Source organism: Coregonus clupeaformis, chromosome 12 (assembly GCF_020615455.1).
Source record: "Coregonus clupeaformis isolate EN_2021a chromosome 12, ASM2061545v1, whole genome shotgun sequence".
In the NCBI taxonomy this organism is placed as follows: Eukaryota; Metazoa; Chordata; class Actinopteri; order Salmoniformes; family Salmonidae; genus Coregonus; species Coregonus clupeaformis.
The window spans coordinates 51,267,249-51,295,237 of record NC_059203.1 but is presented as its reverse complement, the minus strand read 5'-3'; the positions used below and the strand labels follow the sequence as shown (position 1 = coordinate 51,295,237).

Genomic DNA, 27,989 nt, shown 5'->3' with positions numbered 1-27,989 from the left:
GAATACATAGCTGGCATACATTACAATTATAATTATAGTTGGTATCTGTTCTTAGTTGACCCTGCTTGTAAATGGGGGCTTTTGTGCAAGAGGATGGCAAATGCAGGACGGATATTAGCATCTTTTTTGTTTTTGTGATTGCAACATTGGATTTATTAATATTTTGTATCAATAATAGAAAAATGCAACACCTGAATGAATTGGAAAAACATGTTTAAGGATTGGATATACTGGAAATACTGATGTTCTGTAAACTACGGGCCTAGGGTAACTTACTTTTAGGTGGTATGCTGTATTCAAATTAGTAACAGCTCAGCTGTCACTAAAACGCAATAAGAGGGTTCTCGTCCTGTGTGCTGTAGACAGAATAGCATCCTATCTTCTAAAAATGCCAGTTGGAATAATGTGCAGTGTATTATTTCCACCAGGAGGCCGCGGAGGCGCTAAGGAATCTCATTGGTCTCATCTGACCCCTGGGTGAACAGCGTCATAGGCGATGTGTCATTCTACCCAGGTCTTGTTGATCACTAACCTCATTCCCTCCCGGCTGTCATGTAATTCCACAACTAGAGCATGATTATAGAGATATTATTATTTACAGCGGCGTATGGAGCGAAATAGCTGTTAAATCTGCCATTGGTTTTGCAAAAAAATCGACATTTTCATCATTTTGGACAGTATGTTTACAGTAGGCAAGATGTCCCTTATCGCTATGGCTCTGCCAGTGATGACCGTCCTCCTCTCCTCCTGGCAGGGTAAGTCTTGACGATGCTGCTTGGTTTTTCTAACAGGCCGCGGCACTAAGCTATATTTCTGGATACAATTTACACGTGTTGCAAGAATGTATCCATACATTTTAGCGGTAGGCGAATCCACTCGACACGGCTAATGTATCCAGATAATGCCTAAACGTTCTAAGGGGTGTCCAGGCATTTTGCATTTTTTCGCCTGTGTCACCAATAATTATTATAGACCTTTGATATGTTTGTTTTTATTTAAGAATTGCTTGGTTGTCTCAAATTAAATGCGAAACGCACGATAGCCAAATATTCCCACGCCTATATAGACAACTGTTATTCTGGCCTATATTCCTTAATTTCGTAATTTTATCTCGAATAGATTGACCGTTTCATTAAAAATCCATTCTGTTTTCACAAAATAGTCTAAACAGTATTAGAACCCATTGGAGTCAAAACAATAAACAATTGGCAGAAGTGATCAGGGGAACATCTCATTTTAATTTGATTAGATATAAGAAATCAACTGATCAATCCATTGACTGTTAAATTAATAATGTAATTATATTTACAGTATATTGGGGACTGACCTAATTAAATTCACATGCTTTCATATGACATGGGCTCAGATTCCTTTGTAATTGATTCTAGTGATCGGCATTTCGTGTATTTTCCTAGAGCCGGCCTATTTGGCTCCGTTCACGTAAAAGAGCCGGCTAATTTGGCTCCCAAATGGCTCTTCATTCAAAATCGATCTAGAACTAAAGAAAAATTGAAATCTCCAAAGTAAAGCCCAAAAAGTAGGCTACCATTATGTCAGATAGTGAAATATTTTTTTTATTTGGACAAATTATTAGATAACATGCAGAAAAGAAAAGTAAATTTTTAAGGCACTGCAAAAATGAGCGTGTACCAGAATGATGCGCTATCTCCACTATTTACTGTTTCTGTAGTGAGGATTCACCCTCTTTAGATCATTATGTTGTAACTTATCTGCAGGTAATCGTTGTTTTGAGCTCAAAAAGCAGTTGTAGCGGTATGTAAATGTTCAAAAAGAGCTGTTCGTTCGCGAACCAACCCATCACTAGTTGATTCATCTGTAGTCCCTTGGACCAGAAGGAAATTACATTAATGAAGCAGGAACTTCCTCTTATGGGTTGGGAGGGAGTGGGGCACCTATGCAGGTGGCATAATTAAGCAATAAGGGCCGAGGGGGTGTGGTATATTGCCAATATACCAAGGCTAAGGGCTGTTCTTATGTACAACGCAACGCGGAGTGCCTGGATACAGCCCTTAGCCATGGTATATTGTCCATATACCACAAACCCCCGAGTTGCCTTATTGCGATTATAAACTGGTTACCAATGTAATTAGAGCATTAAAAATATATGTTTTGTCATACCCGTGGTATACGGTCTGATATGCCACTGCTGTCAGACAATCAGCATTCAGGGCTTGAACCACCCACTTTATAATGACCTATAACCCTCAAACTCAACTCTGGACAGTTCCACTGCATTTTTTCGTTGTTCCCCTCTAATCAGGGACTGATTTAGACCTGGGAAACCAGGTGTGTGCAATGAATTATTACATTTACATTTTAGTCATTTAGCAGACGCTCTTATCCAGAGCGACTTACAGTTAGTGAGTGCATACATTTTTCATACTTTATTATAATTATCAGGTAGAACCGAAACCCAGCAGGCTCCGGACCTCGTAGGGTAAGAGTTGAGTGCACCTTACCTACGTATAGCATCAGGCCCTACAGGACAGCCTGCTGCCTATAACCTCTGAACATTTTTACTGTGACATTCTTCAACCTCCAAGTGTAATTCAATCAATCAATTAATCAAATGTATTTCTAAAGCCCTTTTTTCATCAGCAGATGTCACAAAGTGCTATACAGAAACCCAGCCTAAAACCCCAAACAGCAAGCAATGCAGATGTAGAAGCACGGTGGCTAGGAAAAACTCCCTAGAAAGGCAGAAACCTAGAGAGGAACCAGGCTCTGAGGGGTGGCCGGGTGGAGATTATTACAGTACGTGGCCATTAAGGCCAGATTTTTCTCCAAGATGTTCAACCGTTCATAGATGACCAGCAGGGTGAAATAATAATCACAGTGTTTGTAGAGGTTGCAACAGGTCAGTACATCAGGAGTAAATGTCACTTGGCTTTTCATAGCCGGGCATTCAAAGGTTGAAATAGCAGGTGCGGTAGAGAGAGAGAGTTGAAAACAGCAGGTCTGGGACACGGTAAATATGTGTTGAGATGTAGCCAATGGGCTGTTTGGTGTCTCACAAAAAATATTAAGACCACTGAGTAGTCTCAGGATTGTAATCAGCTTTCTTTTGCCTCTGTAAGCCCACCCTTCTAAGTCTGTCTGTCTTGCTCTGTCTGTTTATCCTTGACTGTATCTGCAGTGGGTGCCACTGATGACTGCTTGTGGTACGTGGATAAGAATGGCACTTGGCACAACGGTGTCCCCTGTCCCCTGATGACCTTCTGTTGTGGGAACTGCCACAAGCGCTACTGTTGCCTGGACGGCCTCAAGAGGATCACTGAGAGGGAGCAGAAGCGCTGCATGCTCTTCCAGTTCAGGTGTGTGCACGTGTGTTTGCGTGACTGGCTCCCTAAACGTCAGAGTACACAGCCTCTTATTCGTTCAGACATTATTTTTCTGGCTGTTGCACGTTGGTCATATTTTGCTAATTGATTACATTGCTCCCCTGAGAAACCATCTATCAATACAGTTTAGTGGTCACTCTGTATTCCCTCTCAGGGATTGGTTTAATGCTGAGGTAAGTGACCTTGCACCTGATAGGACGCAACACTGCAGATTTTTTTCACAGCATAAAAAGCTTCCATCATCACTTAACACCACTGAGCACGCTGGGAGCAGTAACACCCAACTGGAGATCAGGGCGGTTTCCAGTAGGGAGAAAATGTTGTAAAATGGAGTGAAACGAGGAGGTACTACTTTAACTTGTTCTTTTTGCTTTCCCTTCGTCCTACTGAACATGACCCAGTTTGAAAACACAGTTAAGGAGAAGCAGAAGAATCCTCTGCACCTACTACTATATTGAACAAAAATATAAATTCAACATGCAACAACAGTTCATGTTACAGTTAATCTCCTTTGCATAGCGTTGATCAGGCTGTTGATTGTGGCCTGTGGAATGTTGTCCCACTCCTCTTCAATGGCTGTGTGAAGTTGCTGGATATTGGCGGGATCTGGAACACGCTGTCGTACACATCGATCCAGAGTATCCCAAACATGCTCAATGGGTGACATGTCTGGTGAGTATGCAGGCCATGGAAGAACTGGGACATTTTGAGCTTCCAGGAATTGTGTACAGATCCTTGCGACATGGGGCCGTGCATTATCATGCTGAAACATGAGGTGATTGCGGTGGATGAATGGCACGACAATGGGCCTCAGGATCTCGGCACTCTATCCCTGTGCATTCAAATTGCCATCGATAAAATGCAATTGTGTTTGTTGTCCGTAGCTTATGCCTGCCCATACCATAACCACACCGGCACCATGGGGCACTCTGTTCACAACGTTGACATCAGCAAACCGCTCGCCCACACAATGCCATACACGTGGTGTGCGGTTGTGAGGCCAGTTGGACGTACTGCCAAATTCTGGAAAACGATGTCGGAGGCTGCTTATGGTAGAGAAATGAACATTCAGTTTTCTGGCAACAGCTCTGGTGGACATTCCTGCAGTCAGCATGCTAATTGCACATTCCCTCAGAACTTGAGACATGGCATTTTTGATTGGCCTTTTATTGTCCCCTGCACAAGGTGCACCTGTGTAATCATCATGCTGTTTTTAATCAGCTTATTGATATGCCACACCTGTCAGGTGGATGGAATATCTTGGCAAATGAGAAATGGTCACTAACAGGGATGTAAACAATTTTGTGCACAAAATGTTTTTTGTGCGTATGTAACGTTTCTGGAATCTTCTTTATTTCAGCTCATGAAACATGGGACCAACACTTTACATGTTGTGTTTTTATTTTTGTTCAGTGTATGTTAGGGGAGGTCAGAGATCTGACAGTGTGGTGCCAGGACAACAACCTCTCTCTCAACGTCAGCAAGACAAAGGAGCTGATCATAGACTACAGGAAAAGGAGGGCCGAGCATGCCCCCATTCACATCGACGGGGCTGTAGTGGAACGGGTCGAGAGCTTAAAGTTCCTCGGTGTCCACATCACTAAGGATCTATCATGGTCCAAACACACCAACACAGTCGTGAAGAGTGCATGACAACACCTCTTCCCCCTCAGGAGGTTGAAAAGATTTGGCATGGGCCCTCAGATCCTCAAACTCTACAGCTGCACAATTGAGAGCACCTTGACTGGCTGCATCACCGGCTACTGCTTGGCATCTGACCGCAATGTGCTACAGAGGGTAATGCGTACGGCCCAGTACATCACTGGGGCCGAGCTCCCTGCCATCCAGGACCTCTATACCAGGCGGTGTCAGGAAGGCCCTAAAGATTGTCAACGACTCCAGCCACCCAAGTCAGACTGTTCTCTCTGCTACTGCACGGCAAGTGGTACCAATGCACCAAGTCTGGAACCAACAGGACCCTGTACAGCTTTTACCCACCAAGCCATAAGACTAAATAGTTAGTCCGGCTAGCTATTCGGTTAGCTATTTTATTATCTGCATTGACCCTTTTTGCACAAACTTTTTTGACTCATCACATACGCTGCTGCTACTGCTACTGTGGTCCTCTGTAGCTCAATTGGTAGAGCATGGCGCTTGTAACGCCAGGGTAGTGGGTTCGATCTCCGGGACCACCCATACGTGAAAATGAATGCACACATGACTGTAAGTCGCTTTGGATAAAAGCGTCTGCTAAATGGCATATTATATTATTATTATTATGATCTATCCTGTTACCTAGTCACTCTATTCCTAGTAATATGTACATATCTACCTCAATTACCTCGTACCCCTGCACATCAAGTTATCGTTACTCATTGTGTATTTATTAATTGTATTACCTGTTTTTTGTTGTTGTTTTTTTTCTCTATTTTCTTTCTCTCTTCATTGTTGGCCCTTAAGTAAGCATTTCACTGTTAGTCTACACCTGTTGTTTACGAATCATGTGACAAATACAATTCATAACGTGTCTCAGATTAAAGAGTGCTGATCTAGGATCAGTCCCCTCTGACCATGTAATCGTATTCATTATGATCTAAAAGGCAAAACTGATCTAGGATCAGTCCCCTCTGACCATGTAATCGTATTCATTATGATCTAAAAGGCAAAACTGATCTAGAATCAGTCCCCTCTGACCATGTAATCGTATTCATTATGATCTAAAAGGCAAAACTGATCTAGGATCAGTCCCCTCTGACCATGTAATCGTATTCATTATGATCTAAAAGGCAAAACTGATCTAGGATCAGTCCCCTCTGACCATGTAATCGTATTCATTATGATCTAAAAGGTCAAACTGATCTAGGATCAGTCCCCTCTGACCATGTAATCGTATTCATTATGATCTAAAAGGTCAAACTGATCTAGGATCAGTCCCCTCTGACCATGTAATCGTATTCATTATGATCTAAAAGGCAAAACTGATCTAGGATCAGTCCCCTCTGACCATGTAATCGTATTCATTATGATCTAAAAGGTCAAACTGATCTAGGATCAGTCCCCTCTGACCATGTAATCGTATTCATTATGATCTAAAAGGCAAAACTGATCTAGGATCAGTCCCCTCTGACCATGTAATCGTATTCATTATGATCTAAAAGGTCAAACTGATCTAGGATCAGTCCCCTCTGACCATGTAATCGTATTCATTATGATCTAAAAGGTCAAACTGATCTAGGATCAGTCCCCTCTGACCATGTAATCGTATTCATTATGATCTAAAAGGCAAAACTGATCTAGGATCAGTCCCCTCTGACCATGTAATCGTATTCATTATGATCTAAAAGGTCAAACTGATCTAGGATCAGTCCCCTCTGACCATGTAATCGTATTCATTATGATCTAAAAGGTCAAACTGATCCCAGATCAGCACCCCTACACTCTGAGACGCTTTATGAATAGCTGAGCTGAGGCAGAGATGGGACTGGAAAGCTGTTTATGAACCCTGGAACTGTGGGGTCGCAGGGTAACTCTGTGGATGAAAACAGTTGGTAGTTGTGACACTGATACTTTTGCACTAAATGTTAGAATGAGGTAGATAATGTCTTGATTTTACTCTGTGGAAGCTTTTAGAAAGAGTCTGAGGTATCTTCCCATCCCTCCCTCCCTTCCTCTCCTAGTCCTACCACCATCGCTGGTATTGCTTCCTCCGTCCTGCTCTTCGTGGCTATCATTGCTACCATGGTGTGCTGCTTCATGTGCTCCTGTTGTTACCTCTACCAGCAACGACAGCAGCGTGGCAGGACGCCTTATGATGGTAACATGATGGATTTATGTTAACAGAATGTGTTCATTGGATAGATGTATATAATGTGGTGAATTGCAGTTGGGAAGGGTTTTAAGTCTGCCTGCTTTTGAATGTTATAATGTCGGACGTAGTTATAATTTGGGAAAAACTGTAAAAGGTGAAAATGGGGGTGGGGATTCATTGAATTAGTGAGATCATCACAGTATACTGTATTTCTATATTGACTGAATGATAAGGAAGCTCACTACAACCCTGTATGCTTCAACCTCAGCCCAGCACATCCCAATGGCCAGCTACCCTGTGGAGCCCATGTATGACGCTTATGGCAAGCCGCTGGTGATGGGACATCCTGATTATCCACACCCTGGTTACCCAATGGCACCTCAGTATCCTGGCATGCCTCAGCCATACCCCATGATGCAACCCGGCCCGTTCCCCCCATACCCCATGGCAGACCCTGGCTACCCTCAGGGAGGTAAGAGGACAACCAGAAACCCTTTATTATTACTACTGAGTGATGTGATTTTTAGACTAATGCAATATCGATGTCTGAAGAGTAAACAAAATCATGAAGCACATTTTTAAATAGAGCCAGATATTGTTTTCTATATTATAATTGACCTTTTACTGTTGTGTTTTGCAGCACCCCCTCCTTACTCCCCACCACAGTACACACCCCACCCAGGTCACTGATGGGATGAAAGCATGTACTGTACATGGAGAGGAGAGGAGAGGAGCAACAAAGTAAGGTCTGCGTCAAGAAGAGAAGGCGACCACAAGAAGGCAACCATGGCTCTCAGCTCTTCTAGTGGTTGCCCAGTGAAAGAAAACCAGAGGCACCTTATTGTCCTTTTATTTTCTCCATCCTTTAAAGGAACAGAGCATGTGCTGAGTTGGGTTCTCCTGTCTGTACTGACACTGAACTGGATTCCTACTGACAGTCTAATGTGGAAAATGTCACACCATTCCAAGTGAGGTAACCATCTTGCATCCCATGCACTTACTTTGACATCCATCCATCGCAATTAGTGTAACCCAAAACCACATTCTACAAGGTCACATGCTTTGTTTGACATTAATTCTCTGCTTAAGACGTTTGACTTGAGGAATGGTGAACATCTGTTTTCACGTTTGCTTGGCTTTAATCCGGTAGTGGACAGAGCGAGGGTCATACCTGCAGATAACAGGGTGTGTGTGAGAGCTGGTTGGCTCTTATCTGTTGTATAAAAGTCTAAATGCTCAGAAGAGTTGACGGCTCCTCTCACTCTATTGGATCCCTTTAGCCAGCTCTCTGTGGGGATTTCATTGTTATCTCATGCTCTGCTTGTCTTCTGCAATAGATTAACATTTACTTTATGTATATTACAATGTCAGTTATACAGTACATGTTCTGCTATATCCCAATGTGTCATTGTACTCAGTTGTCAGAGAGAAGTTTATTTTATTAGTTTAAATGTTAATTTACAGTAATATATCCAGCCAATATTTAATAACCTAAATAACAAATCTGAGCCTTGTGTCATCGTGAATTCAAGAAACTATTTCACGACATATTTTGTAAACAATATTTTATCATGTTATTGTTGTAACAGACAACTTTTTAGAAATATTTTACCATTAAATGCTTTGAGCATTTCCTTACAGGTTTCATTTATGGTTATTATATTTGTCTCTGAGCCATTGTTTTGCACCTTGTAGGATGTTTGAACTGTACAGTAGAACATGACGTGTTGAGCATGTTGTACAGTTTACTATTAGTAACCACTGAAATGCTCGTCCAGGTCAAATGTGTTGGATAAGGTGGCATTCTATTTTACCCTCACTGAGATTCTTAATACATTTTTCTATTGAAGAAAATTGAGAATCTTGGCATATTTGTTCAGAGAGGAATGATCATGCAATAGATCTACTGATTCTTCTTGGCCAGCTAGTGCTTAAAAGTGTCAATGTAAATTAGTGACATGCTCTTATTTATAAACACTATTGTAACTATTGATATTTTATGATTTGAATTGGACTACTTTGATATTTATTGTCAACATGTAAAGTGTATGTACAGTGGTGAGAGAAAGTTTGTGAACTGTTTAGGATTTTCTGTATTTCTGCATAAATTTGACCTAGAATGGGATCAGATCTTCACCTAAGTCCTAATAATAGATCAAGTTGAACATGATTAAACAAATAACACACAAAAAATTGTACCCTTTAATTTCTTTGTTGAGCAAATTGATCCAACATTCAATTTCTTCGTTGGAAAAAGTATGTGAACCTCTAGATTAATCATCTGAATTAAGTGTATTAAAGTTGTCAAAAGTTTAGTATTTGGTCCCATGTTCCTACAACGCAATGACTAGATCAAGTTTGTGACTATAAACTTGTGGGATGCATTTGCAGTTTGTTTTGAAATTGTTTTGGGTTATGTTTGGCCCAACAAACTGAATGGTGTGCCATTTTGGAGTCACTTTTATTTTAAGTAAGGATAGAATATGTTTCTGAACACTTCCACATTCATGTGGATGCTACCATGATTATGGAGAATCATGAATAATGTTGAGTGAGAAGGTTACAAACATCTTATCTACTCAATTAAAAATTCAATTACTCCAGTCACCAGTCGGTTACTATTGGGAAAAACATAATCCAAAAACAAACTGCAGATGCATCCAAATAGTTTTTGTAGAGTCACAAGCTTGATGTAGTCATTGCATTCTAGGAACATGGGACAAAATACTAAACTTTTGACTACTTTATTACACTTAATTCAGATGATTAATCTAGAGGTTCACATACTTTTTCTAACAAAGAAATTGAATGTTGGATCAATTGTTTCAATAAAGAAATTTAAATAGTACAATTGTTTTTGTGTTATTTGTTTAAACATGTTCACTTGATCTATTATGACATTTTAGGTCAAATGTATGCAGAAATACAGAAAATCCTAAAGGGTTCACAAACTCACAACATAATTGAAAAAAACGTTCTAAAGTTTGCTTAATGAATGCACTTATTTTCTTGTGTACATTTAACCAGAGCGTAATTCACATCTGTTACTAGTAGAACAGTTCCCAGCTCTTACTTGTTTGTCTGTTGTTTAATGGATGGTAAGACACTGTAATATAATAAGTGCTATGGTTTTTTTCTAATAACATAAATTATAACTTTGAAATGTAAAATGCAGCAGTCTACTGTCGTTTATTGCATGGTACGTTTTCAAATAGTTAACCAACAAAAACCTTTTTGATTTTGTTGCCTTGGAATCAATGATATCATTACCGTGAGTGTGTGAAACTTTAGTTTATTAGGAGAAGTTTGGGTGATGACGCCCTTCTAGAGGTGGATTCTGAATCTAGTTGGAAGGCAGAAAAGTAATTATTGGCTTTCAATCATTCAATCACCCAGTCAATTTATAACTGAATGTATCAAATTGCGGAGGCTATGACAGTAATGCAATTTTACTACAACATTTTGACCACTAGATGTCCTTAAGTTGTTACTTTGCAGCCAATTGACAAATCTCTGTTTTACATTCAAAAATATTATTGTAAACTATGTCCTATGAACACAATGTTGCACTTGGTTGCAACAATTTTATCAAGTATTTTGTAGTCATTAGCTTGTTATTAGTTATAAGCTCATTCAACTATGTCATAAAACACCTCAATAGAATAGACGTCTTCCAAGACGACAAATTCAACTTTCATCGTTTTTTTAATTAAGTCTGTGTTCATTGAACACCAAACCCTCTTGAAGTAATGCTGTAATCATGAAAGAGGAAATAGCACTGTGTTATATCATGCTTTGGCATTTCTGTAAAGCTCAGCCCTTCCCATTGCCTTTAAAGGACTATGTACCCTGCACTAAATATGGACATGCCGTTTCAAAGGATTTCAAAGAATGTCCCAGCCTTACAGACCAACTTGCATGATAGACTAACACACTCCATACTGGTACCCTGACTGCAAGCCCAGTCTCAAGTCCTCCCTCTTAGCACCAGGATTGATGCCTCTGGTGGCTTTTCAGTGAGAGGGACAACACCTTCGGCCCATGGGGATATTCTGCAGGCTCCTACACTAGGAAAGCACACTTTTCTAAAGGAGATACCATACAACTTGTAGGCTACAAACTGTTTTCATCTGTTCTGCTCCGAGGGTGTTTTCTTTGACTGTTCTCCAGCCAGAGGCAACCATGTCCAGGAGGAAGGTGAGGGGACTGACGCGAACGGGGCGGCAGGTGAGCGAGGACCCTGACCTGGACGTCCTTTTGTCCAACCTGTCCCCTGAGCAGATTGAGGAGCTGGAGAAGGAGGTATTGGTGGCCCCCAACCTGGACAGAGCCATAGAGCAGCCTGACACTAATACTGTCTGGGACCGGGATGCTAAGCTGGACAGAGCCATAGAGCAGCCTGTCACTAATACTGTCTGGGACCGGGATGCTAAGCTGGACAGAGCCATAGAGCAGCCTGTCACTAATACTGTCTGGGACCGGGATGCTAAGCTGGACAGCCGGGAGCTTCCTGGGAAGCTCAGCCAAAAGGAACAGTCTATTGAGGTATGTTTACTAAACATCGAGTCATACAGTGGAACTCCTCCACAGTTCATGTTTATTATGTGTGAGACAGAGTTGTTCTAAAGTCCACTTTGTGAGATGCTTAATCACATCCTCTCAGACAGACATCAGCTCCACCCGTTTCACTTATTTACTTTTATACCATAACAAGCCTCATTTTGGTCAATAGGACTGGCTGTTGGAAGACAGATAAACAAATTACAATTCATAAATGTCTAATAGATAAATAGTTAATTTAGGTTAGTGTTCCTTAAACAGGTATTTTAATAATACTTCTGACATTTATTCCCCTGCCAACTGGATGTCAGAAAAGGTTCCAGTAGTTCATAAACTGTGCTCCGCTGCTGTTAGTTCTTATGCCAGGAAAAACACTATAGTATACCTTTCACATTCTTCACACAAGTCCCCTTTGGTAAACAGAGAAAATGCTTAAAGATACAGTTATCAAAACACTGTTGTGCACAGTGTCACCTGATTTTGGTATAGCTTTGTAGTTTATAGGTCAAAGATGAGTTTTAATTTGTTTTTAGTTTACAGCTTTTTGACATAGGGCCCACCAGGTAGGGAAAAACAGAGCCAGGAGATAGCTGTTGGATATGTTTAAAGAAGGGCCCTTCAGATGATGGAGCATGGGCTCTGTGGAGGTTCTTAATCCCGGCATGATGGAATTCCTTGGTTGATTGCTCCTATGCTGCTCAATGCCTTTTAAGGAAACATCTGCCAGGGCAACAGCCTCGCGCAAACAAAACAGATGGAGCAAGGCTCACAAATCAAACACTTACAGTAGCTGCTCCGCAAACGTACTTCTGCACTATTAACAGACTCCCCCATGCACACTGTAAACACACGGTATCTAACGCCAAGTTTACATTACACGCTGTGGTATTATATCATAGCTTATGTCATACTGTGCTCTCCGGGCCAACAAGTTAGGCTTCATAAATAGACTTGAAATAACACAATAAGTCGAGTATTAAGAAAGACTGGTTTTAATATCTGATATTTCTAGAGAACATGAATGAACTAATGCATGTTTTTGTTTAAATCATTAGAAACAACAAAGGCACAAACTGATTTGTAGCTGGAGGACAGGCCTATGATTAGTCATGTTGATAGGGCTGTTGGTGGTCATGCAGTGATGACCATAACAGGTAAGGCACATTACGACTAAGAATGCATGATTCTAATTGGATTTGACAGTAGAAAACGATTACTGTTTAGATTATTGTGTGGATTCTTGAAAGTCATGTAAATGTATGCTTCTCAGATTCACTTATGTGGAATCGTCCCTATGGAATGTTTATTCTTCTGCAGGGGGAACCAAAGAAGGAGAGCCGGAAACAAGAGTACCTGAGAAAGATGGGCCTGAGTCAGGAGGGGAAAGAAGGAGCGGGGATCAGAAGGCAATCAAGTATCTCAACAGAACGAGAGAACAAGATGGAGAGAAATAAGAAAAGACCAGACTGCACTAAGGAGGACAGAGTCAGCCTGTCCAATAGATACAGGAGGGAGGAGAGCAAAGACAAAGACGTGAAAGAGACCTCTAGAGAAAGATTCGGGAGAGAAGAGAGTAAGGATGCTGACGTGAAAGATACAACTAGAGACAGATACAGGAGCGAGGAAAGTAGAGACAGTGATGTAAAGGATACAACTACAGAAAAAGACAGGAGAGTGGAGAAAAGGGACAGTGATGTTAAAGAAACAGCTAGAGACAGATTCGGGAGACAGGAGAGTAGAGACAGTTTAGAGAAAGAGGATGCCAAAGAAAGAGAGAGAAACGAGGATAACAAGCTGATGGAGAAACGAGACAAGAGGTTGAGCACCAGTAATAAGACAAAAGAAATGATCTCCAAGTTACAAGAGAAAAAGGAAAAAGAGGAGATCAAGGAGAAAGAAAGAAAAGAGGATATGAAAAAAAGAGATGAGAACAAGACAAGGGGACTTGTGTCAAAGCTTGTGGAGAAGCAAAGTCGGGTTGAAGAGAGTAAAACAGAAGATAAGAAAAACAGAGGGGAAGAGAAGGACAAGCCTGAGAAGGACAAGTCTGACTTGAAACTTGAGCGACAAAAGTCGCCAACAGAAAAGGAGAGCGGAAGTGAGAAGCAAGAGGAGAAGGAAGATCCTAAGGAGAAAGCGAAAGAAGATGGTAAGGAGAATAAGAAAGATGTGGGGTTCAAACGTAAGGAAAGTATAAAAGAGAAAGATAGGAGGAGTAGCAGAGAAATAGAAGAGAAAAGGGGAAAAGACACAAACGAAGGACTGAAATCCAGCAAGGATGAGGAACAACGTGGGAACTGTGTTGCGAACAAGAGCACACCTAGCAAGACCAAAGTAGAGGAGGAAGATGACGAGGACTCCAGCATGTTCGATGACCTCATGGAGCAGGTTCGCAGCAACGACCCCACCATGACAGAGCTCAACGTCAACAACTCGGAGGTCATCAAGGCTAAAACACTCATCCAGTTTGCAGAGGTCTTGAATAAAAACACCCACATTAAGACTTTTGCCCTGGCCAACTGCCGTGCTGACGACCACGTGGCCTACGCCATCGCGGGCACCTTGCGCACCAACACGTCTATCACAAGCATCAACCTGGATTCCAACCTTCTCACCCCCAAGGGTATAATGGCCCTGATCCAGGCCTTGCAGAAAAACACTACACTCACCGAGCTGCGCTTCCACAACCAGAGACACATCTGCGGAGGCAAGACAGAGATGGAGATGACCAAGATACTGAAAGACAACACCACCCTCCTGAAGCTGGGCTACGGCTTTGAGCTGGCCGGCCCACGCATGACCATGACCAACATCCTGAGCCGCAACATGGACAAGCAGCGACAGCGGCGCCTACAGGAGCAAAAACTGGCCCAGGCCAACGGTGAGAAGAAAGGGATGCTGGAGGTGCCCAAGACTGCTGTGGGATTCCTCAGGGGTTCCCCCAAGGCTTCCCCTAAACCCTCCCCACACCCCTCACCAAAGCCCTCCCCGAAGTTGACTCAAAAAAGAGGACCAGGAGGGGGACCTCCTCCACCCCCTCCACCTGGGGGCCCACCCCCACCTCCTGGGGGCCCACCCCCACCTCCACCCCCCATGCTGTGCATAGACTCCCTGCGCAACTCCTTGACGCCCACATCACAGAGGAAGATGGATGATAAGGCCAACAAATCCGGTGGTACGAACTCCAGGGACCAACTGCTGGACTCCATTAGGAATGCCAATATGAAGAAACTGAAGAAGGTAAGATGGGGCAAAGATCAATTGCTGATAGACATTGAGAGAGTTAGGGTTTGCAGGGATGCTCAGTCACAGGTTGTAATAATAATAATAATAATATGCCATTTAGCAGACGCTTTTATCCAAAGCGACTTACAGTCATGTACCTTCAGAAGGTATTCACACACCCCTTTACTTTTTCCACATTTTGTTATGTTACAGCCTGAATTTAAAATGGTTTAAATTGAGATTTTGTGTCACTGATCTCCACACAATACCCCGTAATGTCAAAGTGGAATTTTGTTTGTAGAAATGTTTTAGAAATTAATAAAAAATTGAAAGCTGAAAGCTGAAATGTCTTGAGTCAATAAGTATTCAACCCCTTTGTTATGGCAAGCCTAAATAAGTTCAGGAGTAAAGATGTGCTTAACAAATCGCATAATACAGTTGAAGTCGGAAGTTTACATACACTTAGGTTGGAGTCATTAAAAATCGTTTTTCAACCACTCCACAAATTTCTTGTTAACAAACTATAGTTTTGGCAAGTCGGTTAGGACATCTACTTTGTGCATGACACAAGTCATTTTTTCAACAATTGTTTACAGACAGATTATTTCACTTATAATTCACTGTATCACAATTCCAGTGGGTCAGAAGTTTACGTACACTAAATTGACTGTGCCTTTAAACAGCTTGGAAAATTCCAGAAAATGATGTCATGGCTTTAGAAGCTTCTGATAGGCTAATTGACATCATTTGAGTCAATTGGAGGTGTAACTGTGAATGTATTTCAAGGCCTATCTTCAAACTCAGTGCCTCTTTGCTTGACATCATGGGAAAATCAAAAGCAATCAGCCAAGACCTCAGAATAAAAATTGGCTAAGGTGTATGTAAACTTCCGACTTCAACCGTAAGTTGCATGGACTAATTCCGTGTTCAATAATGGTGGTTAACATGATTTTTGAATTACTACCCCATCTCTGTATCCCACACATACAATTATCTGTAAGGTCCCTCAATTGAGTATTGATTTTCAAGCACAGATTCAACCACAAAGACCAGGGAGGTTTTTCAATGCCTCGCAAAGAAGGGCACCGATTGGTAGATGTGTAAAAATAAAAAGCAGATGCTGAATATCTCTTTGAGCATGATGAAGTTATTAATTAGGCTTTAGATGGTGTATCAACACATCCAGTCACTACAAAGATACAGGCATCCTTCCTAACTCAGTTGCCAGAGAGGAAGATAACTGCTCAGGGATTTCACCATGAGGCCAATGGTGATTTTAAAACAGTTACGGTGTTTAATGGTTGTGATAGGAGAAAACTGAGGATGGATCAACAACATTGTAGTTTCTCCACAATACTAACCTAAATGACAGAGTGAAAAGAAGGATGCCTGTACAGAATATAAATATTCCCAAACATGCATCCTGTTTGCAACAAGGCACTTAAGTAATACTGCAAAAAATATGGCAAAGAAATTAACTTTTTGTCCTGAATACGAAGCGTTATTTTGGGGGGCAAATCCAACACAACACATCACTGAGTACGACTCTTAATATTTTCAAGCATGGTGGTGGCTGCATCATATTATGGTTATGCTTGTCATCGGCAAAGACTAGGGAGTTTTGTGGGAAAAATAACGGAATACAGCTATAAGCACAGGCAAAATCTTAGAGGAAAACCTGGTTCAGTCTGCTTTCCAACAGACACTGTGAGAATAATTCATCTTTCAGCAGGACAATAACCTAAAACACAAGGCCAAAGCTACACTGGCGTTGCTTACCAAGACGACATTGAATGTTCCTGAGTGGCCTAGTTACAGTTTTGGCTAAATTTGCTTTGAAAATCTATGGCAAGACTTGACAATGGCTGTCTAGCAATGATCGACAATCAACTTGACAGAGCTTGAAGAATGTTTAACAGAAGAATGTTCATATATTGTACAATCCAGGTGTGCAAAGCTCTTAGAGACTTACCGAAAAAGACTCACTGCTGTAATCGCCGCCAAAGGTGCTTCTACAAACTATTGACTCAGGGGTGAAAATACTTATGTAAATTAGTTATTTTTTAAATCAATATTCAATAGATTTGCAAAAATATCTCAAAACATGTTTTCACTTTGTCATTATGGAATATTGTGTGTAGATGGAACATTTTTTAAATCAATTTTGAATTCAGGCTGTAACACAACAAAATGTGGAATAAGTCAAGGGGTATGAATACTTTCTGAAGGCACTCTATATGCATATCCATTCACTCTCCCCTCTCTTCCTACAGGTTGCGGTACCAAAGCTGTTGCAGTAATCCTCTGGAATGGAGAGCAAAAGCCAAGGAAGAGGAAGGACATAGATCTCACGGGGGATCGAAGCTCCAACACATCCCACGCACAGACTGACATCCAGTCTTACCACTGTGCTGCGGGATGGATAAGGCAGGCAAGCAGAACGTGAAAATTGAGATTTCTATTGGATGTACAGCCTTCACTGTGCCGTGAGTTCTCTCCTCAAACTAAACACTGGACCGCAGGGACCCCGTGGAGTGAGAAGGGGGCAGAGTTTTGTAGCAGGACGTGCCCTGAGGTCCTAACTGTCTGCCTGTGTCTGTGTTGATGCTTTGCCTGTCATTTGCACTAGATTATGAAGCAGTTCATATGGTATGTTGACAAAAGCATATGATGTATACGATGTATGATGTGGGGCCGTGTAAAATTCTATAAAAAAAGTATATACAAAACTACTTTAACGTTCATTGAAATATTGGATGGTAATTTGAAAGTGTATTTATTTGTGGAGGGAATCACTTGGAATTTTGCCCAAACTGCTGATTCTCCATGGCATATTATCAGGGAATTAAAATGGGGTTAGACTTCAGCAATTCACAGGGTGGTTTGTAATGTGTGTCATTGCCAAATCTCAGGACTGACATCTCAGGCAAAGTTTTACACATAAAAGCAACCTAGAATCCCAGTCTTCTTAGAAAGACTCAGGAAGGAAGTTCAGTTTTGGGGGGATTTAAGTATGGTCAACCTTTTAGTAATAACAACGTTATACAACAACGTTTGGTAATAACAACGTTATTTATAAATATATTTTCTTACATTTTGCTCAAAGTGCAAAAGATAATGATTTTAATATAGGAAATTAAATGAGAATGTCAAAAGCAAAGAAAACAAATCACAGAATACTATTTACAGTGACAACAATGCAAATATATTCCCGGCCAGATGTCTTACTACTAGTCATGTCTTACCACTACATTTTATTTTATTACCATGGCAGAGCAAAATGAATGTCTCTTTCAGTGCTCTAAAAGTGACTATTGACTATTTGTATGCATAATGTGGTTTCTGTGTCATTTTGGACTTCACTAAGTTACAGAGCCTGTAAAAAGGTACTGGTATGTTTGCAATTAAAAGTGTAATATAATACACTTCATTATAATAATTTCATAATCAAGTACATCTTAAAAACTAATTTGTCTAACGAAGATACAGGATGGAGACATATCTGTCCATTATTTGATGGTAGGCTAATACAGTACAGTAGGCTACTGATACAAATGCAACAGATACGTTTACTGTATTTTGTGTTAATGTTGAACTTGTATAAACAATATTTCCCTTTCAGGGGGGACATTTCCCTGGTTTTCAATGTAATATATTCTGTTTAATAATACAATTTCTAATGCTTGAGAAATATTCATTCGGCTATGTCAGTCTGTCTATTGATTGGTTGACGGAATCAGAAATAATTTCCAATATCTATATAAGATATGTTGTCTCAGTAGAGCCCTGTAACCTGTAAAGATATTGAAGCTGATGGGAAAGGACATTTTGTGACCAAATTGACAATTCTGTGTGCCATGCAAAGTATAAGAGAATAGATCTTAATAAAAGGTTTGTGTACACACACAGCGAGCAATGAAGTGTTCCGTAGCAAAGCTAATAATCTAATGCACTGTTGTGTGTATAATGTCAATCTGATTTACATTTCTGTACACATGGCTGGCCGACAACACTAAATGGAATGTGACCTTTAGTGAGAGAGAGTGAGTGTACATTGTTTCCGACAGATTCACTCCTGCAAGATCATACCCTTCACGCAACCAACAAAAGAGAGGGGACTTAACTGTCTACTACTAGTAGGGAATATGTGTTATCATGTTTTGACAACATCTGACACTGGGGGTTGAGAGGGATAGCGACAGGCCAGTTTACGTCTCAACTGCCCAGCCTAAACCTCTGCATCCACAAAATGCCTATATTTGGTCATTTCTCAATGAAGACTTGCACCGTGATTCATTCCTTTCTTGTTCCTAATAATGGGAAGTGGGCCAGTGGTCTGTCTAGCTCTCCCCATGAACACTGGTCTGATGGAGAGAGGGAATGGGGGGTCACGTGGTCAGGAAAAACTCTGGCCCCAGTAATTGAAATTAGTGAATAAAGAAAGAGTTTGGTATTTGGAGAGCCTTTAACCAAAAAGTATTTGGAGAGCTAGCTGGTAAACATAGGGCCCAGAGATTTTCCTTGGCTTATTTCTATTTTAATGACAAGTTATCCATGAAGATAAAACAATATAAAAATAAATATAGCTGTGAGCAGCAATGAATGGGGTTCACAGGATGACAGAAAGGACACAAGATCAACTGAATAACCAAGCAAGAACTCTATCATGTAGGAACTATCTTCCTTTATGTGCAATCCAGAGTCTAAATACAAAATCTGGAGTGAAGCTGACGAATGGTTCACGAGGAGAAGACGAATGCAGATGATTTGGAGCATTAGCGTCACATATGCAAAGAATTAGTTAATAGTTTCCTTGTTTTTTTCTTGTTGATATAAATACCAAATTCAGTTTTAGTTTAGTTTAATAATTCAACCATAAAAAATAGAAAAACATACAACTTGAAAAACTTGAAAAGCCATACATGCACATTAGTAAAATCATTGAGGATAACACACAATAAAGTCTGGGACTTATTTCCATTGTGGTCCTCTTGAAACAAGATGGCTGGCAAGATCAAACACGGTTGAACACAGTATAACAATGAGATAATAAAACAAAAAACAAAGAAGAAGAACATCTATCTCATCATTGCAGTTACATCATAGAGGTAATTCATATGGGCACAGAAGACATCAAACAGTTTTTTACTTTATTTTTTAAAGCTGCCCAGAGAGGACGTCGTTTTTATTAGCAGAGGCAACTCATTCCACTCTGAGGCTCTAGTATACAAGAAAGTACCTTTCCCAGCATTACTCCTGAACCTGGATAAGCACACATTAGCAACACCTGATCTGGTGCTGTGATTGTGTGCATCCCTAACCCGGGGAAAGTAATCAGTTAGATATCTGGATGCAGAACCATAAATACTCCTGTAAACCAAACCCAGTCTAATCTGGGACACCCTAGCCTCAACATGCAGCCAGTTGAGTTCCTGAAAGCAGCTCCTGCCTATGTGAGTACGTGGACTCACCTTCAATACTATCCTGATCAGCTTATTCTGGGCTATCTGGAGCTTCCCCTTCATAAGCTTAGATAAGCCCCCAAACCAGGAAGTACTAGCGCAGTCAAAATGGCATTGAATGAGGGCAGTGGCTAGCACTTTCATTAAGTCCTTATCAAGCAGCTTGGACTTTCTAGCCAACAATGTAGTCCTGGCATTAACCTTCCCTAGCACTTTAGTGGCCATGCTCACAACTCCCAAGCTTCCATCAAGGATGCATCCCAGGTAGCTAACAGAGGTTTTTGTAGTCAGCACCTCACCCCCTGACTCCACTCTGATTTCAGAGGACCTACTCAATTTAGGTCTGGATACAAAAATAATTGCCTCCGTTTTACGTAAGTGCAGAGATAGCTTATTATCTCCAAGCCATTTGCTAATGTTGGTAAGCTCTGTGCTAAGTATGCTCTCCAACATAGTTTTACTTTTGTGAGACAACAGAAGTGTAGAGTCATCCGCATAAAGGAAAAGATGGCAATAATAAGCATCTTTCATATCGTTTATATACAGTAAAAACAGTTTAACAGTTTTGTGACACTTAAATATATATTTAATAACCCTCCTTGTGCAAAATTTAATAAAATGATCACTGATTCCATATACCATTACTCCACTATGCGATATTTTGGATTTCTCAGACACCAATATTAAGATAATCGTTACTTTGCACTGTTTCACATACCCTGGTGGGATCTTTTATCATTTGGGTCAAAGCAAGTGATCTACAGAAGTGCATAAATACATTGTGGGTTGGGCTATCCTTTTAGCAGACATCAGTATTGGAATCCCTCTAACAGTGTGGTTCACCTTAGGGAAGTCCATGGTCCAATTTGTAAGTCGCTCTGGATAAGAGCGTCTGCTAAATGACGAAAATGTAAAATGTAATAGCGATGACAAGTTTCAAGTGGAGTGGATTTACAGTGACCAATCCCTTAGCTTTTCTCAAACAAAGTTCAGCGTAATTTGATCCTATTGTTCATGAGAAGAACATTTTGTAAGTCTTTTTTGTGTGTCTTTTTTTGCATTTTAGCGTGTGTGCTAATATGCATCTACTGGTATAGTGTGGCCATCTTTGAATACATCTTTATTTCTCAAACTCTTTAGGGACTATTGTGATGAGTCCAAAGACCAAATTTGGAGTGAATCTGACTTTTAGTCCATGAGAATAATAAATTGTATAGATATTTTAAGCATTAGCGTTACATAGTCAAAAAAGTGAATTGTTAATAGTTTCTTATTATTTCAAACTTAACATGGTTCATCATGGTAATGTCTTTGATTATCCTAAAAAGTTTCATGCTGATAAGCCATTGTGAAGTGGAATTACAAGGGATTTAACTAACCTAAGTCTTTGCTGTGAACCCCTAATAAAGATCAATGAATGCACAAATAAAATAACAGTTGTGGTTTTATTTATTTTGTGACCTCCTCTTCCTCCAGTTGTTTGGTGCTTTCATGACAAGTGGGAACTCTGTAAAAAAAAATTAACAAGGTCAAATCATGACAGTGATCTTCAGGTTGGAAAGTCAGAGCTCTAGAAAGAGGCCCGAGCTCCTGACATGGAATTCCGATTGGGATTTTTCCCAGTTGTATTTAACGCCTGAAGTCGGCGATTTCCCAGTTCCAAGTTGTTCTGAACCAAGCATTGAACGCATTGAAGTCAGAGATGACCGAGTTTCCAGTTGTTCTGAACGCGGCAGTTACGTCAGAAGGGAACAGTGAAAGAACAAAATGGAGGAATACGCACGGGAGCCATGGTGAGTGTAAGCAGCTAGTGAACTAAATTGCAACACACTGTTGCTGGTGTCGTAACAGCATAGCGATATAACCTGAAACAATATACATTAAATATATTGTTAATCCAAACGAATATGTTAAACCCCTAAACCGTCCGACTACGAAGATGTTCAGCTAAGCTAATGTCCGATGCTAGCTAGCGGAGTTGGTAGCCCACTTCAGTGACCTTGTTGAGCGTTCAGACGCTGTTGTTTGATGTGGATGATTTGATATGTCAAACGTTAAATGCTTAGCTATAATTTCACGTGTACGTTGTGTGATACACATTCACCACAAGTTAGTCTGAATAATTCCCACATTTGCTTTGTAACTAGCTAATGCCCATGTTCCCATGTAGCTAGCCCTGCTGCTAGCTAGTGGTTGTGCCGGTTGCTCAATCAATTTACAATGCATGATGTAACTTCTCCATGCTCCCTCAACATAAGAAAGCCTATATATGAAGTACTTAACAGACACCGATAGTAAGTTAATGATAACTAACGTTAGTCCACTCGCTAACGTTATATGCTAGCAATTGCAAGGGCTATAGTTGGTAAGATAATGTGCTGTGTGACAAGCTACCTTTCAAGCTGCTACAGTAGCAAGTTAGCTAGGTAACAAGCCTACTAGTGTTGTCACGAGATCAGGCCAAGTATCGCGATACCATGTAGGGGGCACTGTGCTTTACTGGAGAAATCAAAATGAAAATAAAAGCTGAAATATTTACTGCACAACATAAGATTAAAAAAACAACAACTAAAGAATGACAAAAACTAAAAAGCACCCTAAGGAAAAGCAAATCTAAAAATAGGTTTTAAGATCACTTTTAAATATGTCCACGGTTTTGGCTATTCCAGAGGTTGGGGGCATAATAACTAAAGGCTGCCTCTCCATGCCTCTTGGGCTTTGGGATAGTTAAAAGGCCAGTACCAGAGGGACCTACTGGGTACATAACTTAAAAGCATGTCTGACATGTATTGGGGAAGGAATATACATGCGTAATTAATTGTATGTCCTTGTGACAGTAAGGGGAAAAACTGCATGAAACCTTCTTTACTCTTCAATTAATGCACACACTCTCCCTCCCTCACATACTTGGTGGTACCACCGCCTCGCCCCTACCAACTCGGTCGGAGGGCCCTCTGAAGTCACGTGTTGCTGACGAAACCGTGGGTGACTTCCAGAGAGTGGTGAGGAGATCAATAAATCCATTTAAATAATAAAACAAGCATTCAAATGAACAAATTCCCCCGTCGTTTTACAAAATATAAACCTCAGTAACAGTTAAACATTTAATTTGTTAAACATCTTTTACATGTGTCAAGTCTTGACATCAGACATAAACAAATGCATGTATATATAATTAGGCACGCCTCTCCATTGTTTTGTGTGAAATTGCGCAAACAAAATAATAACACAGTGCCTTATGGGATTCCACTTCGCTATGAAGCCGGCAGCGTTGCAGGCTCAGTCGAAATGCCTACCGGAGGGGCCAATTAGCCCCTACACCCTCGATAACTTTCACTCCCTCAGCTTTGGGGCATGTGCAAATGACAGAGGCGTGTGCAAATGGAGGGCAGAGGGGAAGGGAAGAGGGTGATTTGGGATTTAGCCACTCTGTCTCCCTCTCTCTCATAAACACACAAACCACTCTCTCTCCCACAAACATACACACACTGCTTCCAACTTTAAAAAAATTACGCACCAAACTGAATTTAAGGAGCACCAGAAAGATATAATATATATTACGCTAACATTAGGCTGTACCTTTCTTCCTGTGCCAATCAAATTTGCCTAGATCTACTGTCAAGGTAGCAGGTTGTTAGTTACCTCAACGTTGTTTATCAAACCAATAATTAGCGACGGGGGATTCGTTTAAATCACAGACTGCAAAATTATATAAAATGCATGCGAAATTGCACAGGAAGGAAAAAAGGTAGCTCTTGTAATATGGGTAAACTTTTTCTTTAACCATTTGGGCTAGAGACACGCCGTTTTCTTTACTGTAAAGCTGCACGCATGCCTGTTGCTAAGCTGTGCTCCATTTTTCCTCTTTCACTCAGAGGCAGCGTGACAGCGAACTTGCAATTGCAAAGCCTACTCAGACTGGCCTGTGCTCTTGGTTATAACATGCGATTTAAACGATACAATGTATCAACTTTGCTCGCTATGTGCTCTGCTCCAATGTATCAAATCTAGAAATGTAACAACAAGACTCATCAAGGTCTGCATCCCTGCTTGCCAGCAAAATTGTGTTTAAAAAAACTGATGGAGGAATAGATGCGCAGGAAGAGTGGACAGAGAGAAGCTTTGAGTGAAGGCTGGTAGGGGATGAGGCTGGCTGATCTCAGCTGCCACGTGAGCTGCGCATGAAAGTGAAGTGGACATTATTGGAATGACACATACAAGAGACTTTAACAAATGTAACTGACTTTATAAAAAATGTATAACAGGCAACAGCTGGATCTTTAGATCGGTAGGGCTGAAACATGGTAGTATCATATGAAACGGTACTACGGTATTCTAACATGTTGGTATCATGACGTTTTGGTACCGTGATATTTCCGTGGTACTGGTATACAGTGCAACACTAGCCTACCATTATCTAACATTACTCGGTGGCAATCACACACTTTGAATAGCCTGTTGACATGAGCCTTCAGACTACTTTACACTAGCTAGCTATGTATCATGCATTTAAATGCACCTATGACCCTGAAGCAAACTGGTAAAGACCTGTGTGCTTATCTGCATATGTGTGTTTATTGAAAACACTGTGTTTTTGCAGTCCGTGGAGAATCGTGGACGACTGTGGGGGTGCTTTCACCATGGGGGCCATTGGAGGAGGGATCTTCCAGGCGGTCAAGGGCTTTAGAAATTCACCTGCAGTAAGTTCAGCCATGCAAATAAATTCACCCATGTGAAATATTACACTGAACAAAAATATAAACGCAACATAAATTGTTGAAATATGAGCTGAAATAAAAGATCCCAGAAATTTTCAATGTGAACAAAAAGCGTATTTCTCTGAAATGTTCACAAATGTGTTTACATCCCGGTTAGTGAGCATTTCTCATTTAATAAGATAATCCATCCACCTGACAGGTGTGGCATATCAAGAAACTGATTAAACAGCATGATAATTACACAGGTGCACCTTGTGCTGGGGACAATAAAAAAAAAAAGCCTAATGAATTTATTTCAATTGACTGATTTCCTTATATGAATTGTAACTCAGTAAAATCGTAGAAATTGTTGCATGATGCGTTATATATTTTTCTTCAGTGTAAATTGACAGCTATGTTCGATATAGCCTATGGGATATGAAGGAACAGTTAAGTTAAAGTTGAACTTATGAAATTGCCCATCAATTAAAGCCCTGTTTGACTGAATGTTGCACTGTGCTGAATGGGTTGTGCTTAGAAGAATGAGGAGTTTTGATGCCGTCTTCTTTTTGTTCTCAGGGGATGAGCCACAGATTGAAAGGTAGCATGACAGCCATCAAGACCAGGGCCCCGCAGTTGGGGGGTAAGTGCACGTCAAATTCAAGTTCAAGCTTATTTGGTTCTTATTTTGTTCTTAGACTGCAAGTCGTTGTTGCTTGCGCTGTCTGAAACCATGTGGATGATGTTGTATTGTAGGTAGCTTTGCAGTATGGGGTGGCCTCTTCTCCATGATTGACTGTGGGTTGGTAAAGGTACGGGGGAAAGAGGACCCCTGGAACTCCATCACAAGCGGGGCCATGACTGGAGCCATCCTCGCAGCAAGAAGTGAGTGATAGTTTAAGAATTCCCATTTTAAGACGAACATTGCTGTGAAGAAGGGGCCCTCGCACTGTTTTTCTGTCGCACTTTCACCCACATACTCAACAACAACAAAATGTCCCTTTATACAGATATCTTACAATAACTTTTGCACAAAGTTCACCATTGGTTCCTTGTTGAACACAGTTATGTATATCCGCATGCTTAAAACACAACTTGGGCTTCAGAGCATTCACATAGACTCAGTGTTTGTTCAATGTAAATGTTATATTTTTGTTTATTGGTGTACTGTAAAGACTAGTCTCTGTTGTACTGATTCCTTTATTGTTGTCCTCAGATGGACCAGTGGCCATGGTAGGCTCTGCAGCAATGGGAGGTATACTACTGGCATTGATAGAGGGCGCTGGAATCCTGCTCACTAGATTTGCTTCGTCACAGTTCCCAACTGGTCAGTGTGCCTCTCTGAGCAATGCTGTCTTATGCTGTAGTTGATTTACAGGGCTACAATGAAGGGTTATAGGGAGCGCAAATGACTGCTTACTGCCCAGTTGTCTTTTGAATGTATTATCCCTAATCTCATCTCTCACCTCTTCCCTTCTTTCTATAGGTCCCCAGTTTGCTGAGGAGCCAGCCCCCATGCCTGCCCCCTCCTATGGAGGAGACTACAGACAGTACCAGTGAGAGGTCCCTCTGACACTCAAGGCCTTTTTTAATTCCTCGCTGAAGTTACACTGAGGAAATGGAGAAAAATTCTACATAATACGCAATTACAATTGCACCTAACATTATGAACTGGGTCAGAGAACTGAAGGGCAAATCCACACTTTTTTTCCAGAGCCGATGTACAGATTTGCCTTTTACCATCCTCAGCCTTGTCAGTTGTGTTTAGTTCACCCTAAATCGGTTAAAATATCTGAACGAGGGAAAAGTTTGTGACTTGTGGGTTTGTACAATCAAACATGCATGTATACCCTGCAAGTGTGACAGACAAACTGAAGCTGATGTTGAGTCAAGCTCACTGCCATGGCTGTCAATGTCCAGTCAAAGATGGATTGTATCAAACTTGTATAATGTCTTTCATATGTGTATAAAAACTTTCCTGCATGTATTTGGTATGTATTGCTTATTTGCCTTATTGTTCATCGTATCTTGTGCTTGTGCGTGCCGTTTTGTAAATGAAATAACTAGGCTGGTATTTTATTCATTCATTTTATTGGAACGGTATAAAAGAAGGCAAATATTCATTATACTGTCCCTGAAAATGTAGGTTTTATAATTACTTATTTATTTTTTGCATTTAATTAACACCAAGAGAGGAGCAAATTACTGCTGGCAAAGGATGTGTCTGAGACAAAGGGTGACAGTGCAAACCTATGGACAAATCTCACCAATTGCTCAATGGTCCTCATGAAAGAGGTTGATACAACTTGTCTGTATGACAGGTTGAATTAAACAAGAATAAAAGTTGTCTAATAAAATGTTATTTTTTAGCTTTTATTTAACTTTCAAACTATCACAAAGTGCAACTTCATTTCCCCTTTAACTTTTTTGACACTGAAAAGGTTTGAAATGAGCTTTGTTGGTGTATGGCTATTGAGTATGCTCTTAAACATATATTTTAGGGTTGTGTTTCAGCAGGGCTGGAGCAAAGCCTGCACACCTAGTAGATCTCCAGGATGAGGGATAGTCACCCCTGCCATTCATCATGCCACCTCATATCTTTTCATACCATTTGCTTTGGTGTTGAGTGGCATACATTATTCAGAAGCTACTGGTATCTCAGCCTGGAGAACTGTTTCAAGCAGACCACCATAGTCCCCGTGCCCAAGGACACTAAGATAACCTGCCTAAATGACTACCGACCCGTAGCACTGACGTCTGTAGCCATGAAGTGCTTTGAAAGGCTGGTCATGGCTCACATCAACACCATTATCCCAGAAACCCACTCCAATTTGCATACCGCCCCAACAGATCCACAGATGATGCAATCTCTATT

The 27,989-nt window shown here is 40.8% G+C and overlaps 3 protein-coding genes across 6 annotated transcripts; all 3 read left to right on the top strand.

Annotated features, from left to right (window-relative positions):
- Positions 1-198: 198 nt before the first annotated feature.
- LOC121578380 (protein shisa-4-like) lies at positions 199-9,905 on the top strand. The gene is made up of 5 exons (XM_041892734.2): positions 199-755; positions 3,158-3,335; positions 7,040-7,176; positions 7,439-7,642; positions 7,811-9,905. The coding sequence occupies exons 1-5, from the start codon at positions 680-682 to the stop codon at positions 7,858-7,860; spliced, it is 645 nt and encodes a 214-aa protein (XP_041748668.2). The 5' UTR covers positions 199-679; the 3' UTR covers positions 7,861-9,905.
- Positions 9,906-11,124: 1,219 nt separating this feature from the next.
- Positions 11,125-18,863, top strand: LOC121578378 (leiomodin-1). Of its 2 annotated transcripts, none has more exons than XM_041892731.2 (3): positions 11,125-11,715; positions 13,048-14,970; positions 17,229-18,863. In XM_041892731.2, exons 1-3 carry the CDS (start codon positions 11,353-11,355, stop codon positions 17,253-17,255), a joined length of 2,313 nt encoding a protein of 770 aa, XP_041748665.1. In that variant the 5' UTR covers positions 11,125-11,352; the 3' UTR covers positions 17,256-18,863. The 2 variants fall into 2 exon arrangements, with proteins under 2 accessions (XP_041748665.1, XP_041748666.1); XM_041892732.2 differs by lacking the exon at positions 11,125-11,715 and adding an exon at positions 12,798-12,884.
- Positions 18,864-22,105: 3,242 nt separating this feature from the next.
- On the top strand, positions 22,106-27,101 carry LOC121578377 (mitochondrial import inner membrane translocase subunit Tim17-A). Of its 3 annotated transcripts, none has more exons than XM_041892727.1 (6): positions 22,106-22,210; positions 25,018-25,117; positions 25,694-25,757; positions 25,871-25,999; positions 26,331-26,441; positions 26,601-27,101. In XM_041892727.1, the coding sequence occupies exons 1-6, from the start codon at positions 22,185-22,187 to the stop codon at positions 26,672-26,674; spliced, it is 504 nt and encodes a 167-aa protein (XP_041748661.1). In that variant the 5' UTR covers positions 22,106-22,184; the 3' UTR covers positions 26,675-27,101. The 3 variants fall into 3 exon arrangements, with proteins under 3 accessions (XP_041748661.1, XP_041748662.1, XP_041748663.1); XM_041892728.2 differs by having other exon boundaries at positions 22,166-22,216; XM_041892729.1 differs by lacking the exon at positions 22,106-22,210 and adding an exon at positions 23,320-23,419.
- Positions 27,102-27,989: the final 888 nt, after the last annotated feature.

Excerpts from the sequence above, each read along its gene's own strand:
- LOC121578380 (XM_041892734.2), top strand. The coding sequence starts at position 680 with ATGTTTACAGTAGGCAAGATGTCCCTTATCGCTATGGCTCTGCCAGTG. Across the intron at positions 3,336-7,039 it reads TGCATGCTCTTCCAGTTCAG|TCCTACCACCATCGCTGGTA; the intron begins GTGTGTGCACGT and ends TTCCTCTCCTAG. Across the intron at positions 7,177-7,438 it reads TGGCAGGACGCCTTATGATG|CCCAGCACATCCCAATGGCC; the intron begins GTAACATGATGG and ends CTTCAACCTCAG.
- LOC121578378 (XM_041892731.2), top strand. The coding sequence starts at position 11,353 with ATGTCCAGGAGGAAGGTGAGGGGACTGACGCGAACGGGGCGGCAGGTG. Across the intron at positions 11,716-13,047 it reads AAAAGGAACAGTCTATTGAG|GGGGAACCAAAGAAGGAGAG; the intron begins GTATGTTTACTA and ends ATTCTTCTGCAG. Across the intron at positions 14,971-17,228 it reads ATATGAAGAAACTGAAGAAG|GTTGCGGTACCAAAGCTGTT; the intron begins GTAAGATGGGGC and ends CTCTTCCTACAG.
- LOC121578377 (XM_041892727.1), top strand. The coding sequence starts at position 22,185 with ATGGAGGAATACGCACGGGAGCCATG. Across the intron at positions 25,118-25,693 it reads GCTTTAGAAATTCACCTGCA|GGGATGAGCCACAGATTGAA; the intron begins GTAAGTTCAGCC and ends TTTTGTTCTCAG. Across the intron at positions 26,000-26,330 it reads AGCCATCCTCGCAGCAAGAA|ATGGACCAGTGGCCATGGTA; the intron begins GTGAGTGATAGT and ends TGTTGTCCTCAG.